The 15,042-nt window shown below is 37.3% G+C and overlaps 2 protein-coding genes across 3 annotated transcripts; both read left to right on the plus strand.

Moving 5' to 3' along the window:
* The first annotated feature begins 1,482 nt into the window (after window positions 1-1,482).
* On the plus strand, window positions 1,483-10,719 carry LOC131302619 (E3 ubiquitin-protein ligase SINA-like 10). The gene is made up of 2 exons (XM_058329353.1): window positions 1,483-1,945; window positions 9,832-10,719. The coding sequence occupies exons 1-2, from the start codon at window positions 1,535-1,537 to the stop codon at window positions 10,522-10,524; spliced, it is 1,104 nt and encodes a 367-aa protein (XP_058185336.1). The 5' UTR covers window positions 1,483-1,534; the 3' UTR covers window positions 10,525-10,719.
* Window positions 10,720-12,449: 1,730 nt separating this feature from the next.
* LOC131302620 (heavy metal-associated isoprenylated plant protein 21-like) lies at window positions 12,450-14,337 on the plus strand. Of its 2 annotated transcripts, none has more exons than XM_058329354.1 (3): window positions 12,450-12,567; window positions 12,778-12,853; window positions 13,516-14,337. In XM_058329354.1, exons 1-3 carry the CDS (start codon window positions 12,496-12,498, stop codon window positions 13,809-13,811), a joined length of 444 nt encoding a protein of 147 aa, XP_058185337.1. In that variant the 5' UTR covers window positions 12,450-12,495; the 3' UTR covers window positions 13,812-14,337. The 2 variants fall into 2 exon arrangements, with proteins under 2 accessions (XP_058185337.1, XP_058185338.1); XM_058329355.1 differs by having other exon boundaries at window positions 12,461-12,593.
* The last annotated feature ends 705 nt before the right edge of the window (window positions 14,338-15,042 follow it).

Genomic DNA, 15,042 nt, shown 5'->3' on the forward strand with positions numbered 1-15,042 from the left:
TTAATGAAACCTTTACTCAAATTTATGCTCACATTTTCATTTTACCCATTGGATTGCTTTATACTAAATCAAGTTTTTACTCAACTTTGAATACAAAATTGGTAAGAAATGAAAATGCTCTTACAAACGTACGGCGCCAAGTAGTAATGAGAGAAAATTGTACGCGGAGGGGCCGTGTACAATTGATTGTGCGGCAAGGCCAGGGATCAGTGCCGCGTCATCTAGTGGCTCTCATGCAGTCCATTCAATTACTCTCACTCTCCAATCATTTTTTCACTCAATTATTTTAATTTCTTGAGACAATTTTTATAGGAAATTGAATTCTACACTCTTTTTTTTGACATCTACATTTTTTTTTTGGATTTTAGTGTTGAAAGTGTATGTAATTTTTTTCCTAGAAGACAAAAAAAGGAGTGTAGATGTCAAAAAAGGGAGTGTAGAATTCAATTTCCTTTTTATATTACAAAAAAATATGGTTAATAAATTAAGTGTTCTAATTTTTAATCTAATTGAACAAGTGCGAATATCTTATTATTCTGATCATATTATTCTAAAAGGTCATAATTAAATTTTGTTTCTAGACCTTTTATAATTAAGTATTTACTCTTTATTTGGAACCCTATGAAGCAGAAAACTTGATTATGAGAGTCTTAGAGATAAAATTTAATTATGACATTTTAGAATAATAAAATATTCACACCGGTTCAAACGAATTAAAAATTTGAGCACTTAATTTTTTAACAATATTTTTAATATATAAACGGTCTAAGAAAATTAAGTGCGAAGATTTTATTATTCTGATCACTTTATTCTAAAGAGTTACAGTTAAATTTTGTCTCTAAGACTTTTATAATTAAGTATCTATTCTTTATTTGGGACCATATGAAGCAGAAACTTAATTATGAGAGCCCTATAGACAAAATTTAATTATGACCCTTCAGAATAATATGATCAGAATAATAAGAAATTTGCCCCACTTCAAACAAATTAAAAATTAGAATACTTAATTTTTTAATCATATTTTTAATATATAAACGGTCTCAAAAAAATTAATTGCTCCAATTTTCAATCCGTTTGAACCAGTGTGAAGGTTTTATTATTTTGATCATATTATTCTAAAGTGTCATAATTAAATTTTTGTCTCTAATACTCTCATAATCAATTTTCTACTTCATATGATCTTAAATAAAGAGTAGATACTTAATTATGAGGAGAGCCGTAGAGACATAACATTTTAGAAGAATATGGTTAGAATAGTAAAATTTTCGCACTAATTCAATTGGATTGAAAATTGGAGCACAGAATTTATTAACCGTATTTTTTAGTAATATAATATATAAATAGTCTCAAAAAATTAAAATAATTGGGTGAGAGTGATTTGAGAGAGGGGGGAATTGAATGAACTGGATGAGCCATTAGGAGACGTGGCGTTCATCCGTGGCGTCTCCGCACAATCAGTTGTACACGGCCCCTCCGTTGTAATACCAGCCTCACATATATTTAAATCCGCTAAATTTGGAAAGTGGGATTAAAAATGGCGAAATTCTCGGTGGGAAGAGAAGAAGACGATAACGAAGGACCCAGCAGTCCAAGGCCCAAGAAACGAAGAACAACATGCTATCAATCCCAACGACAACAACGGGAAAACCTAACCCTAGACCAACAGGAACAAGAAGAAGAAGTGGAATCCGAATGTGATGAACAAGGAGAAGAACAAGATGAAGAAGAAGAAGAGAGAGAATCTGAACATGCTGAGGAAGAAGAAGAAGGTGAAGAGGAAGGCAATGAGGAGGAATCCGATTGGGCTAACACGGGTTTCCAGTCGATTGGCGATCGGGGTTCGGCGGGACCCAGTGGAGATGGGTCCATTTGCGTAACCCTAACGGACCCAGATGTGCTTGATTGCCCCATTTGCCTCGAACCCTTGAATAGTCCTGTTTTTCAGGTATGTTTTGTTTTGAACCATTCGTTTTGGTGTTTTCCCTTTGGATCGAAAGCAAGGGCGAGAAAAGGAAAGGAAGAAGAATCCTATGATTCCTATCAAGATAACTCGAAGATGTTAAAATGGTGAGAGAAAGTTGAGAAATTTAGGAGTGTATTGGCCAAATAATCAAGCCCGATTAGTTTTTTGGTCTTTATTCAATTTTTTTCGCATTTGTTAGATTTGGGTCAATTTTTTTTGGGTTATTGGTTCGTGTGACGTAAGGAATATAAAAAGTAAAATATCATTAACCAAACTGATTTTTATTTTTTTGTATAAAGACAAAAATAGGTTTTCCCAACAAAGATGGGTTTTTTTGTTGTTATAATTGGTCCTTTGTTGTTTGGTGTTTTCCCCGTTGGATTGGAAGATGGGGTTAGAAAAGAAAAAGGAAGAAGAATCCTATCAAGATAACTAGAAGATGTGAAAATGGTGAGACAAGGATGGAAAATTTAGAAACAAAGATGGGTTTTTGTTTATTGGTCCCTTTCTGTTTGGTGAGAAACCAGGACTCTTTCTTTTCTATCCTTTTCTCGCAATCTAAAGGGCTAAGGTTTTCTGTTTTACTAAAAGCGCTGTTTTTCCTTAGTTTGTCTTACTGCCCGAGTGTGTTCTGTTAGGATTTATATGGTAATAACACAGATTGAGCAGACAGTTGCTACAACGTTTACAAGAAAATCATGATGTCCATGACTAGGGGCTCGATCAAAGAATCTCTGAGTGCAATCGTATTAGGGCTTTGTTCGGTCTTTGATTATGTGGTGTGGATGCTGATTTTTTTACCCTCACTAATGGTGGGATTTGCTCATTAAGTGTTGATTTGGAGGACGTGATTATCTGATAAATAACTTGTTCCCTCTGTAAGACAAAACTCCATCAGTGATACATTCGATCGGAATGCCCTCCGATGGTTAACTTAATCACTCAAGGAATAGTTGTCTGAGCACTCAAAATATCTGTAGGAAGTGAGTGAGAAAAAGATAGTAATTGCTCACAAAGTAAGTGCCAAGTTTTTCAATCCCTTCGTTTGTATTTGGATCTCCTATTCATCAGCGAATTGGTTAATCACTCAAGGAATAGTTGTCTGAGCGCTCAAAATATCTGTAGGAAGTGAGTGAGAAAAAGATAGTAATTGCTCGCAAAGTAAGTGTCAAGTTTTTCAATCCCTTCGTTTGTATTTGGTTCTCCTATTCATCGGTGAATTGGTTAATCACCCTCAGGCTGGTTACCCTATTGTTAACCACGGTCAAGTGTCATCATTACTATCCTTTTCTGAGATCTTTGCATGCGGCTCTGGATAATGCCCTTATGCCCATGCAGCTACCTGTCACATCAGTCCCCTTTTTTTATTGGTTGATGCGATGTAAAGTGATAACTTCTGGGGTGCACGCTCTACCGCTTGGTAACCGTAATTGTGTGTCTGCATGTTCTGTCCCCATTCGAAAAGCTATCATCCTTGTCAGACTAAGATGTTGTATCATCTTTCCCTTGTTCATTGAGGGGGATTTAGGATGCCGAGGTCATATCCTTGGCTAAGTACTACTGAAGTTACCATGTGCTGAGATACCTCATCGGCTCTTCACTTCTGATGTCTTGTTCTCAGTCATTTGCTTTCTGGCCATTTGCACAAAGCTGAGCAATCCCTCTATTACTCCCTTTGTCTCTTTCACCTTAATTTTCTTTGCCTTTATACTAATAAGTATTAATAATCCCTATGATAATTTCACTCCTTGCATATGAATATCAAGAACCGAAGGTGAAGATTTCTTAAACTGAAAAGACTCGACCAATGCAAAAGGAGGAGAGGACTTGATACCATAAGCAGCAGATGGAGAGAGGTGGGCTGTGTTATGTTCGTGATGTTGGACCTTGTGGTAGTGGGTAATAGAAAACTCGATTCCATAACAGAAAACTTGATTTGCGGAGGCTTAATGCACAAGGTAGTTCTATAGCTGTCATCTTGGGTGAGTGCATTGGAGTTTCTGGGTTGGCACTTGGATGGAAGATTAGGAGAGCTGGATGTGCTAGTTTTGGAGGCTAAGGCAGTACAGAAAATTAGCCTAAGATCCAAAAGTAGATGCCTAAACTCACATTTAGTCTAGCCTAAATTTCTGTAATGTGTAGAGTCCATTAATGAAAATACTTTGGAGTCTAAGGTCCCTGAAAAGACAAAATTGCCTTTAATGAAAATGCCAACTCAGCACATGGGAATACTTGGACATGGGCGCCTTTCATTGTTACGGACGGATGGAAAAAAAAAAACTACCTGATCGAGTCCGGCTTCGTCCATTTCCACCATTTCTGACCGATCGAGTCCGAGTCCGAGTCCGGCATCCCTCGTCGTTTTGCACCATTACCCTCGCCACACAAACTACCGCAAACATCTCTGACCAGCCACTAGCATTGTCAGGAGTTGTCGTCCCATTGGAAGTCGCCGGAAATTCACTTGCAAATTACAGTCGCCGGTGACCAGTGCTAATGTCCGGCGCCGGAGATGGTTGCAGAAGACGGAAGTCATGTGGAGGTTGTCGGCGTCGGAAAAATCAAACGTAGCAGCCAACATATCTCCCTCTCTCTCTCTCTCTCTCTCTCCCCAAGAGACTAATCACTGAACATTTCACTCAACTTCCCTACCCCCTATGTTGTCTAGTTGTGTGAGAGATAGTATAATAGTAATAAAGGTTGGAAGACAAGTCTTTGCAACTCCTTCTGAGAAAGAGTAGCACGTTGAGAGTTTAGGGGAATGGGAAAGTATAGATTATGCTATACTTATTTGTAATACGTTTCACATTTATATGGATAAGATTATCTATGTTCAAGAGTTTCAATAAATTGAAAAGATAAGTTTACTTGTACTATTTTTTTTTGACAAATTACAAAATCTACTTAATTATGATTATGATAACCTTATCTATTAATCTTTTTGGAATAGTATATAGTATAGATTTAGACAGATAATCACATATGTTTATCTTAATGTGAATGAATATGAAGTGTACAAATTTTACATAAATAACCTTACCTGTTGGTCTTTTAATAAAGTGTACAAATTTTTTGATCCGTAAGTGCGTTACCTGGGATCCCTATACTTGGGTTTATCAAATAACATTATAGGTATATTACTTTGTCACACAAATAACTGTATTAGTTGAAAAATCCAAAGTATAAGTTTAGACAAATAACCATATCTGTTGATTTTATTGCGATTATAAGGAGCACATATTTCGCAGAGATAACCTTATCAGTTATTCTAAATTATAGATAACATTTAACATAAACTGGAAAAAAATATCCTATGAGCAATCATCGGATGAAATTTTATGAAAATAATTTTGAATAATGACTTTTGAATTTAAAAAAAAAAACTTGTGTTCAAAACAAATTTCGTAAAATATAGATTTGGATAGATATTCGTATTTATTAAAAAATATAGAGTATAACTTTGGGACAAATAATCATATTTGTTGATTTTATTGTGATTATAGGGAGCACATATTTCGCAGAGATAACCTTATCAGTTATTTTAAATATAAATAAAATTTAACATAAACTAGGAAAAAAGTTTCAATTGATTGGGACTTAAGACTTAGTTTCAGTTTGATTTGGTTTGGTTTGGCTATAAATAAAAAATATCCTATGAACAATCATAGGATGAAATTTTATGAAAAGAATTTTGAATAATAACTTTTGAATTTAAAAAAAAAACTTGTGTTATCAAAACTTATTTTCTAAAGTACAGATTTGGACAGATAACCATATTTATTAAAAAAATTAGTGTATAAGTTTAGACAAATAATCATATTTGTTGATTTTATTGCAATTATAAGGAGCACATATTTCGGAGAGATAACCTTATTAGTTATTCTTAAATTATAAATAAAATTTTACATAGGCTGGAAAAAAAATCCTATGAACAACCATATGACGAAATTTTATGGAATCTTTTTGAATAATGACTTCTGAATTTAAAACAAAAGTGTAGAAAGGACGACTAGCATCTCCTTCATTTTGTTGAAGACCGGAAACCGGATGCTCACCGTTGAAGATGGCAATCGGCATTCTAGAAAGGACGACTAGCATCTCCTTCATTTTGTAAGCGAGGGGTATATTTGGTGGCGCAGATGAAGGCCGTCCGGCGAGATCCTCCTCAATCGACCGCCACCCACACCGGAGATCCTCCTCATCGTTGTCCTGCTGCCGCCTGCTCCTAGTGAACACGTTCGATGGCGCCTCCAATTCCTCCTGGAAGCTTGCCGCCACTAACGAAACGTAAAATGTTTTCGCCCCCTTTTGTTTTTAACAATGGGGGTATATTTGGATAGCCAGTCCAAATGTCCTAGCGCCAGTTCACAACTTTATTGATGTCCTTATTACACTATTAATCCCTATTGTATGGACTCCCGGCCAAAGCTCCTGAGGCAGTAATTGAATGGGTAGACTGTTTCATCTAGTGCAGAAGCTTTGGATTTGGGCAGTGGGGTGCATTTGTGTAGAAGGTGATAGGTGGCTGTGAGTCTATCAGTATGAAGCGGACGCTACAGCATTAGTTGTTGAGGGTCAACGGTATGCATGGCAGTTGGCTTGCGGGGCAAGTAAGGCTGCAATCATACTTTGTTGGATTATTTCAGTGGCCTTCCGATGTGGAGAAGAAGGTAAAGGATATCCATGCGTGTGGGTATGCAGCATGTTAGGATGGTGAAGCTATTAATTGGCGAGGGCATGCATGGTCGATTTTTGTTTCCCAAAACGGAAGTACTGTGGTAGTTAAAATGATTCTTGGCAAGGGAGCGTAAGAGAAAGGTGGAGAGCTAAGAGAGGCTGCCAATTCAATCTTTCTTTATGAAAAGAGCTTCGATTGGGCCATCATGATAAGCAAATGTTATATTGGCTGAGCATAAGGTTAGGAGTGGGGTCGAGAAGGGTGAAAGTGTGAAAGTAATGCTGGTGTAGAGGGATTTGGATCAACAGTTCATGAGAAACCCCAGTCTAGTAGTTATCAGCCAACATTTTAATGGCTTCAGATTGGCTGTGATGTTTAACCACTGAACATGACATTTGATGTGTGAGTCGAGCTGTGCGTGTCATTGAAGCATTGCACAAGTTGTAGAGAAAGAATTGATTTTCAAATTGGCAAAATTTCAATATAAGAACATACTTTGAGAATTCTGAAAATCAGAAGAGTATGACAGACAAACAGATCATATAATGTTGTAGATTTGGAAGCATTAAGGTCGTATTGACCAAATATCCAGCCATGCACAATCCTAAGAACCTAGTAATTAGCCTCATCACCAATGCGTTTTGATGTTTAATTTGGGTTGTGTTTTAACACACCCCACACGCGCACACACATGAGCGCGCATACGAGCTGTAATTCCCTGTAGCTTTGTGTACAATCCTATTTAGGTAGAATCCAATGACTTCTTTGAAGTTGGTTTTATCGTCAATGGCTGCTACGAAGCAAGCAGAACAAAGTTAGAAACTATAGAAGTGCATTAGGCCAGCGCCTTAGCCCTTGGTTGTCCCTCAACCAATTCACCTTGCCTCAAGGGTTACAAGTTGCTACAGTGGCATTTTGCCTTGGTTCGCTTCGAGCCTTAGTGTGCTTTCTAGAGCACAGAGAGGAATAGTGGTTCACTTGAGTAGTTGGTCCTATGCAATCAGCGAGGTAATCTTAGCCAAGAGCGTTTAGGGGTTTGTTTTCGATTTTGTCTTTCCGGTTCTGCTCGGTGTTTCTTTTTCGGTTATGGTTTTTTTTGATCGAGGAAATCGGTGTTAGGGTGATATTGTTGTTGTTTCCTGCGGTGTTAGTAGAGGGAGTTTTATCTTACTTAGGGGATGTGGTTTTTGGCCTTTCGGTTTTCTTCGGCTGTTTGTCTTGGTCTGTCTTGGTTTTGGTTGATGGTGGGGATTTTGTTTTTTGGTTTTGAGGCTTGTTTAGGTTTGTGGCTGCCTCCTAGTTGGATTCGGCTGGGTTTTCTTTTGTGCTTGGTTGGCATCTTGCCTTCCCTTAGGTTTTGGGTGGCTTTGTGCCGGGGTGCCCTTGATCCTTTTAATCTTTGTAATTCTTTATAAAGATTAATTAATCTTTTTGGTTAGCCAGAAAAAAAAAAAAAATTTGTGTATGATGAAGAATTTGCTTACATTGGTCCACAAAATATGAGAACCAAGCGAAGTGAGGAAACACCATCTAGGGAGGAAAGGGAGCTTACGAGGTTTCGTTTAAGAAGCACGGATACGGATACGATACAATATGGATACGCAGATACGTGATTTTTCCAAAAAAAAGGATACGATATGTTGGGGAATATAAAAGTAAATAAAAAATATATTATATATATAATTATTAATTTCATTAATGATTTAAAGTTTTCCATTACACAAGTTCACCATTTCACATGCCGAGAGAGATATATTTACATCTAGCTTTATATAATTGTATCTATATACTTATATATACATACACACAATGAGAGAGGGAGAGATGTGAGAGAGAGAGAGACTTACAAGGTTGTCGAGAGAGATGAGAGACAAAAGAGAGGATATCTTCCGTGTGTTTCTAGTGTCGATTGGTGAGAGAAGAAGAAAAATATAGTTCTAATTGCAATTCTAACCCATTTATTTTAAGTAATAACATATTTACCCTCGCGCGTATCCAACACGTATCCGCGCATATCCGAAATGTATCGGGATATCAAAAAATAATTCTAAAAGCAGGATACTTTGAAAAATGTATCAGATACGTATCCGGAGAGTATCGGTATCCGATACAAATACGATACGTGATACGGAGGCCAAAATAGAATATCTGTGCTTCATAGGGTTTCGTTGCTCGGTGTATTTGATGGTCAAAAGGCATGCAATGGGGCACCGTGGTAAGAAGCTGATCAGTGCTTTTTTTATTTCTATGGATGAGTTTTGGAAGCAATCTAAGGAGGGGGAGGTATGTGAATCAACATTCAGTGAAAGGGTTCTGGACTCCCTTAACATGATTTTGTTGTCTATTTAAGTATGGTGGTCTCAAGAATGCAAAATAGCTTTATTTCCTTATTCTCTATCAACGAGGAGGGTTAAATAATAGCTTTATTTCCTCATTTTTCTCTATTTTTGTCATGGCAAATATAAGGAATTTGAGAATTGGATATGTTTTTCTATTTACGTTCATCTAAATCAGTACAGATGATAGCCATTATATGGGCAAATGATATACAATACAGCAATGAGCTAATATGAATTTGTCTCTTTTATGTTGAAGCCTTATATCGAATGATCTTTACAAGATCTGATGATACTATGATGTGATCTGAGCATTCAAGGAGTGGGTCTGGTTGCATTTGGATCGCTCACCAGGAATGTGGTCTATATGTTTGCCTCCTTATGTCCTCTTTCAAGCTTAATAACTTTTACGATATTAGTTTCCACTTTTCTCTCTCATCAACTGTATGTGGTTGCACATTGTAAATTTGTAAATGTTACTAGTTTTTCCAATGAACCATTTAGGTTCGTATAACCTCAGGCATTGAGTGAAAAGCTCTGTTTGCATGGTTCCCAACAAACAGATAAGTACGATTGCCATTAGGTGCTAAGTGCTATAGACTATATGGAGCATGAAAGCCCGATATAGAATTAGAAACAAATTTCTGACAAAATTGCCACATGATATACTATACCATTAGCATTCACATGGAGGATTGACCACATAAATAGTATTTGAAGCTGTTTGCAGTAGTTGCTTTTTGATGTGATTGCATTTAACTTCTATCGGTGATACTTTTGTGACTACTTATAGCAAGCTTATCCGGGAATACAAACAACTCTAATGTGTTTTCTCTTGCTAAATGGCAATTCAGTGTGAGAATGGACATATCGCATGCTCTTCTTGTTGTATCAAGCTTGGAAACAAGTGTCCCTCCTGCTCTTGGCCAATAGGCTATAACCGTTGTAGGGCTATTGAGAAGGTCATCGAATCGGTCAAAATATCATGCATAAACATCAAGTATGGGTGCAATGAATCAGTGAGTTACAACAAGATTCATGACCATGAGAAGATGTGTATCTATGGGCCATGTTCCTGCCCACTTTCTGGATGCAACTTTATTGGATCCTCCAAGGATATATTCCTTCACTTTAGCATCAACCATTTGAATTCAGCTAAGCGCTTTCAGTACAACTGCCTCTTCCCGTTAGAGTTGGGTGTGGGACAGAGGTACCTTATTCTTCAAGAGCAAAATGATCGCACGACTTTTGTTCTCAATCATGGGGTTGAACTTCTGGGAAATGTGGTAAATGTTATCTGTATTGCGCCAAGCTCAACACAGAGAGGGTATTCATACGATCTCATAGCTAGAAAGGAGGACAGCTCCGTGAGGCTACAATCTTTCACGGAGAGTATACCTCGATGGGATGAACATCTTCCTCTGAAGATGTTCCTGCTAGTTCCAAGTGATTTTCGTGGTTTTTCTGGGAAGCTTAAATTGGAGCTCTGCATACGGAGGCCTCAGGATGCTCCTGCACCCATCTTAAGAGGTAATTGTGTTATTTGAGGTAGTTGTAGGTGGTGTTGGTGTAAAACCGTTGTATCTGACCAGTGATTTGAGTTGGGTATTATCGATTGTTGTTATAAGATGATGAAACTTGCTTCTGTTACGTTGGCGGTGGACCAGTTTATGCCAGATCATATTTGAACTTTGTATTGTCAAAAACTTCCAGTTAGGAAGTTCAGCTGCTCCATCTTCTAATGTGTGTTGCCCATTTTTCTTTCGAATTGGAGACTGTAGGAATTAGGTGCCCCATGGTTTGGCAGAGAATATGATATGCTCCAAGTAACCCTAGTTTCTTCCTTTTTTCCCTGTTAATTACTCGGAGGGAGGGGGAGTTTCCTGGGTTCAAACTGATCGAGGACTCCGAGAGGAGTGTGGCAAGTGCTTCGGCCGGTGAAGACTTATCGGTTCCTCCTTTAACTAACCCTATTGCTGTTTCACGTTCTGAGGAGTTTGATTTTGTTGACCCTCACTAAGCGATGGTGAACGATATTCTTTCTGTTTGGTTGAAAATTAGTGAGATTCATTATCAGATTAACAAGAAGTATACACAACTTTAAAACAACACGATTAAACTACTACAGCTTAATTTTTCTTCAAAGTTAGTCTTGCAAATAATACCCTTTGCAGTAATCCTTTTTTTATTTTTATTTTTTTAAATTAGGTAATTGCACGATTAAACTATTACAAATAATTTCTCACAAAACTCTTTCACCAATTTCTCAATAAAAGTTTTCCTCTAGCAAATTCGTTTTGAATGCTCCCATCCACTTCATTGTGCATCTCAGTGGTCCGGAAGCAATGCTTCATTCTCAAGGAGAAAATTAATGGTAGGCTCCGCTATTCATGCGAGAGAAGGGAACATTGCCATTCATTGACCCGGGGAAGCTGCTTGGCAGCTCTCTGCTGAGCGGGTGCACAGCAGTCGATCCGGCTATTCATATCGGCACAGACAGCTCGGATCGAATTTGAATACATACAAATTTGAACCGTTCATTGCTTGGTTAAGATTCGAGCCATCGATTGTCGAGATGAGCGGCCGGATCGACTGCTATGTACTGCTCCACATGGGGATGCTTGGCAGCATCTCCCATCTTCCATGTTTATTTCATAAAATTGATCACTTTTTAAAATTGTTTCAGGGCCCATTTGGTAACCCGTGCTTTTTTTTTTTTTTTTTGCCATTCGTTAATCCTCACTCTACTCTATCCTAGTTAACCCGTGCTGATTAACTTATTTTCTTTACTTGCTGATTTTAGTTATTTTGTGTATTGAGTCGGACCGAAACAATTAATCATTGTTATGTGATCAAACAAGGGCTAAATCTCAAGGGAAACCATGCATGCTGGGGAATGACATTAGGGGGAACAGAACCTAAAGAAAAACCACCTTGATTTTAAAGCTATAGTTGTTAGAATCAAACTACTGTACTGAGCCATTATTTTTATTCTTGATCGATAAATAATTCAAAAGCTAAAGCCACAGCCATCGAACGAAAATGAAAGCAAACACAAAAGCACTTTTTGCGACATTTTCTTATTGTCCAAACAGAGATCGGTTAGCCTGGAAGTCCAAAAGCAACGTTGCCCTGTCATGATTTCACATGCAGCACTTTCTCTAGCTTAATTATACGTCTCACACACATATGACCCGGACAAGTTGGCCTGGTGGTTAAGGCTTGAGACGTAGGGTTTGCTCATGAGTTTCAAGTTCAAAATCTCTTAAAAGGTATCAATTCTTGTAGGATTAGTTCATACGAGACTTTGCGGCGATTCTTGTTAATGGACGGTTGAATTGGTCTCGTAGTAATTAATTGAGGAGCGCTTTAGTTGAGGCGTGCTTAAGCCGGCTTAGACACTTGAGTTATAATAAAAATCTCACCCACTGGGCCACATATATATACAAGTATCAAGTCTCTCGGTCTAAATCATAAATCACAAATCACATCTCTCTCTATCTCTCACTCTCTCTAAGATGGGGGCTCTTGACTACCTCTCCAACTTTTGCACTGTGACCAGCACAAGAGGCAAACGCAAAGCAATGCAGGTACTCATTAGCTCCATCTTAGAGAGGTAGGTCATTTTCAAGAACAAAGAAATGCAGTTATATTGATTACGACCTACACGATTCGTAGGCCTAAATGAGTTAAATTTTTCTTAGCTAGTTTGATGTATGCTTAGTGTCTCTGTGTGTGTGTGTTTATTCTTTGTTCTGCAATTCTTTCTTTTTGAAAGATGTTTGTGTTTACTTTCTCAGACAGTTGAGATCAAGGTGAAAATGGACTGTGATGGCTGTGAAAGAAGAGTTAAAAATGCTGTTACCAACATGAAAGGTTCTTATGTGAATCTCTCTCTCTCTCTCTCTCTCTCTCTCTCTCTCTCTCTCTCTCTCTCTCTTGTATTTAAGCAGAAAACATCATAGATAACTACCTAAAGTCAGGAGAAATACTGAAACTCAAGCCCAAAGTTGAGATAAGATCAAGGAAAATGAGCATACATCCAAGAGTGTCTTAAGTCCTTTGTTTCTTTCAAAGTTTTGAATCGTATTTGTTTAGATAGTGTAATTCATTTATCTTAGCATGGTTTTTGGGGGCAAAATCTAAACAATGAATAAAAACATTTAGTCAAATGGGTGGTTATATTTCTTATTTCTATTTACTTTCTGTGTTTCTATTTTCTTTTTTCAATTAAAGCTGCAATAGGTTTCCTGCTTTAGTGGAGAGAACATTTTTTTTTTCTGACCAATTTAATTGATCATTCAACTATCTTGAATAGACAAGCATGTTATATTAACGTAACCATAGGCTATCTCCTGGCATGCCGCACATACTATACAATCAGACTATATACCGTATATTCATGATACCGAAATACAAAGCATAACTAGTATCACCGTATATTCTTGTCTATTCATTTCATCTTTTGAAGTTGTTGTAGTATCACAATTATTATAGTATGTCTCTCTCTCTCCCTCTCTCTCGTGGATTGATATTAGGTGTGAAAACTGTGGATGTGAACCGAAAGCAAAGCAGGGTGACAGTCAGTGGCTACGTTGAGCCAAACAAGGTGTTAAAGAAAGTGAAGAGCACCGGAAAGAGAGCTGAGTTCTGGCCATACATCGCACACAATCTAGTCTACTATCCTTATGTGACTCAAGCCTATGACAAGAGGGCCCCATCTGGCTTTGTTAGGAATGTTGCACAAGCTGCCCCTGTGGGGCCCAACGCTCCAGAGGAGAGATTGACCTCTCTCTTCAGTGATGATAACCCAAATGCATGTTTCATCATGTGACGGCTTTTATGCTCTCTCCGTCTCATATTGTTAGTTCATTGAGAAAACACGTGTAACTTTTGAATAAAAAATGAAGTACGTACTTTCATGTGTAGTTTTTAAAATTTCTTGATGGTAAATTAAAGAACTAATTGAGATCTTTAATTTGGTGTTAAGAAAATTTTAAAAAATTATGCATAAAAGTACTTTATTTTTTCTATTTAAAAAAAATTGCTCGTCTTTTCGTAGTAAATCTACAATATGGGACGGAGGGGGTACGGGTTGAGACTTGTTGAGAAACTTGTGTGAACTTGTTTGGTTCTTGTTTTCTCTTTGGAATTTTGTGGTGGGTTAGACAATTGGAGGAAGTTGAGTGAACATATACTATTAAGGCTTTTCTAGATTGAAGTGAGGTGTAATATTTTGCTCTCTTTTTCCCCCTTACCATGTTTCGTTTGAGAAGCTTTGGGAAGAAATGCGACACTAGGGCTTGTTCGTTTTGGGTATCCAAAACCCTTGCGCACATTCTTTAATAAATTTTCTTTCTCTATCTCTCTCTACTTATTACTCTAAAAGCCTCCCTCAAAACCCAAAACCACAAAGGTTAAAGAAGTTTTCCTTGAGCAAGAAGTCAGCTCACCAACGTAGAGGGTACCATTTGTTGCTATTAGGGTCGCGAGACAAATCAAAAAGAAAAATGGAACATGTTCAATTGGACTATGAAAACGTGACCAAACTGGTCCTAATAGTGCATTTGATTGAACGATTCTGAAAAAACAAAATCATATATACCAAAATTGTCCATTACTTCCTTTCATCGACATGACGAAAAACTACAATAATTTCTTCTTCTTCTTTTTTTCTTGACGAGATGAAAAAAACAAAATTTTCTATTCCCGAACATAATTAAACAAATGCCATGTTACAACCGGCCAGTTAACTACGTTTTTCCTCTTCTTTTTTCCGTAAAACTACGGGTTATTTATATGTTTTTTTTTTTCTATTTTCTGTGCATATACTGTTGTCATATACTCTCCATATATGAAGCAATGGTCCCAGACAAAATAAAAAACAAGAAAAGAGGTGAGTTTTCTTTTGTTTATGTGCAGAATTTTTGGGTTCAAATTTACGCTAAAGTATATACAGTCCACTTCCCGTAAGGACCATCTTAATTTAATAAAATGCGGACCTCCTTTTTCCGATCGAATTTCGATGATCCGAGCCGCTTAAAGTATTCAGAATGTGATTTTAA

The sequence above is a fragment of the Rhododendron vialii genome, chromosome 10a, assembly GCF_030253575.1.
Source record: "Rhododendron vialii isolate Sample 1 chromosome 10a, ASM3025357v1".
In the NCBI taxonomy this organism is placed as follows: Eukaryota; Viridiplantae; Streptophyta; class Magnoliopsida; order Ericales; family Ericaceae; genus Rhododendron; species Rhododendron vialii.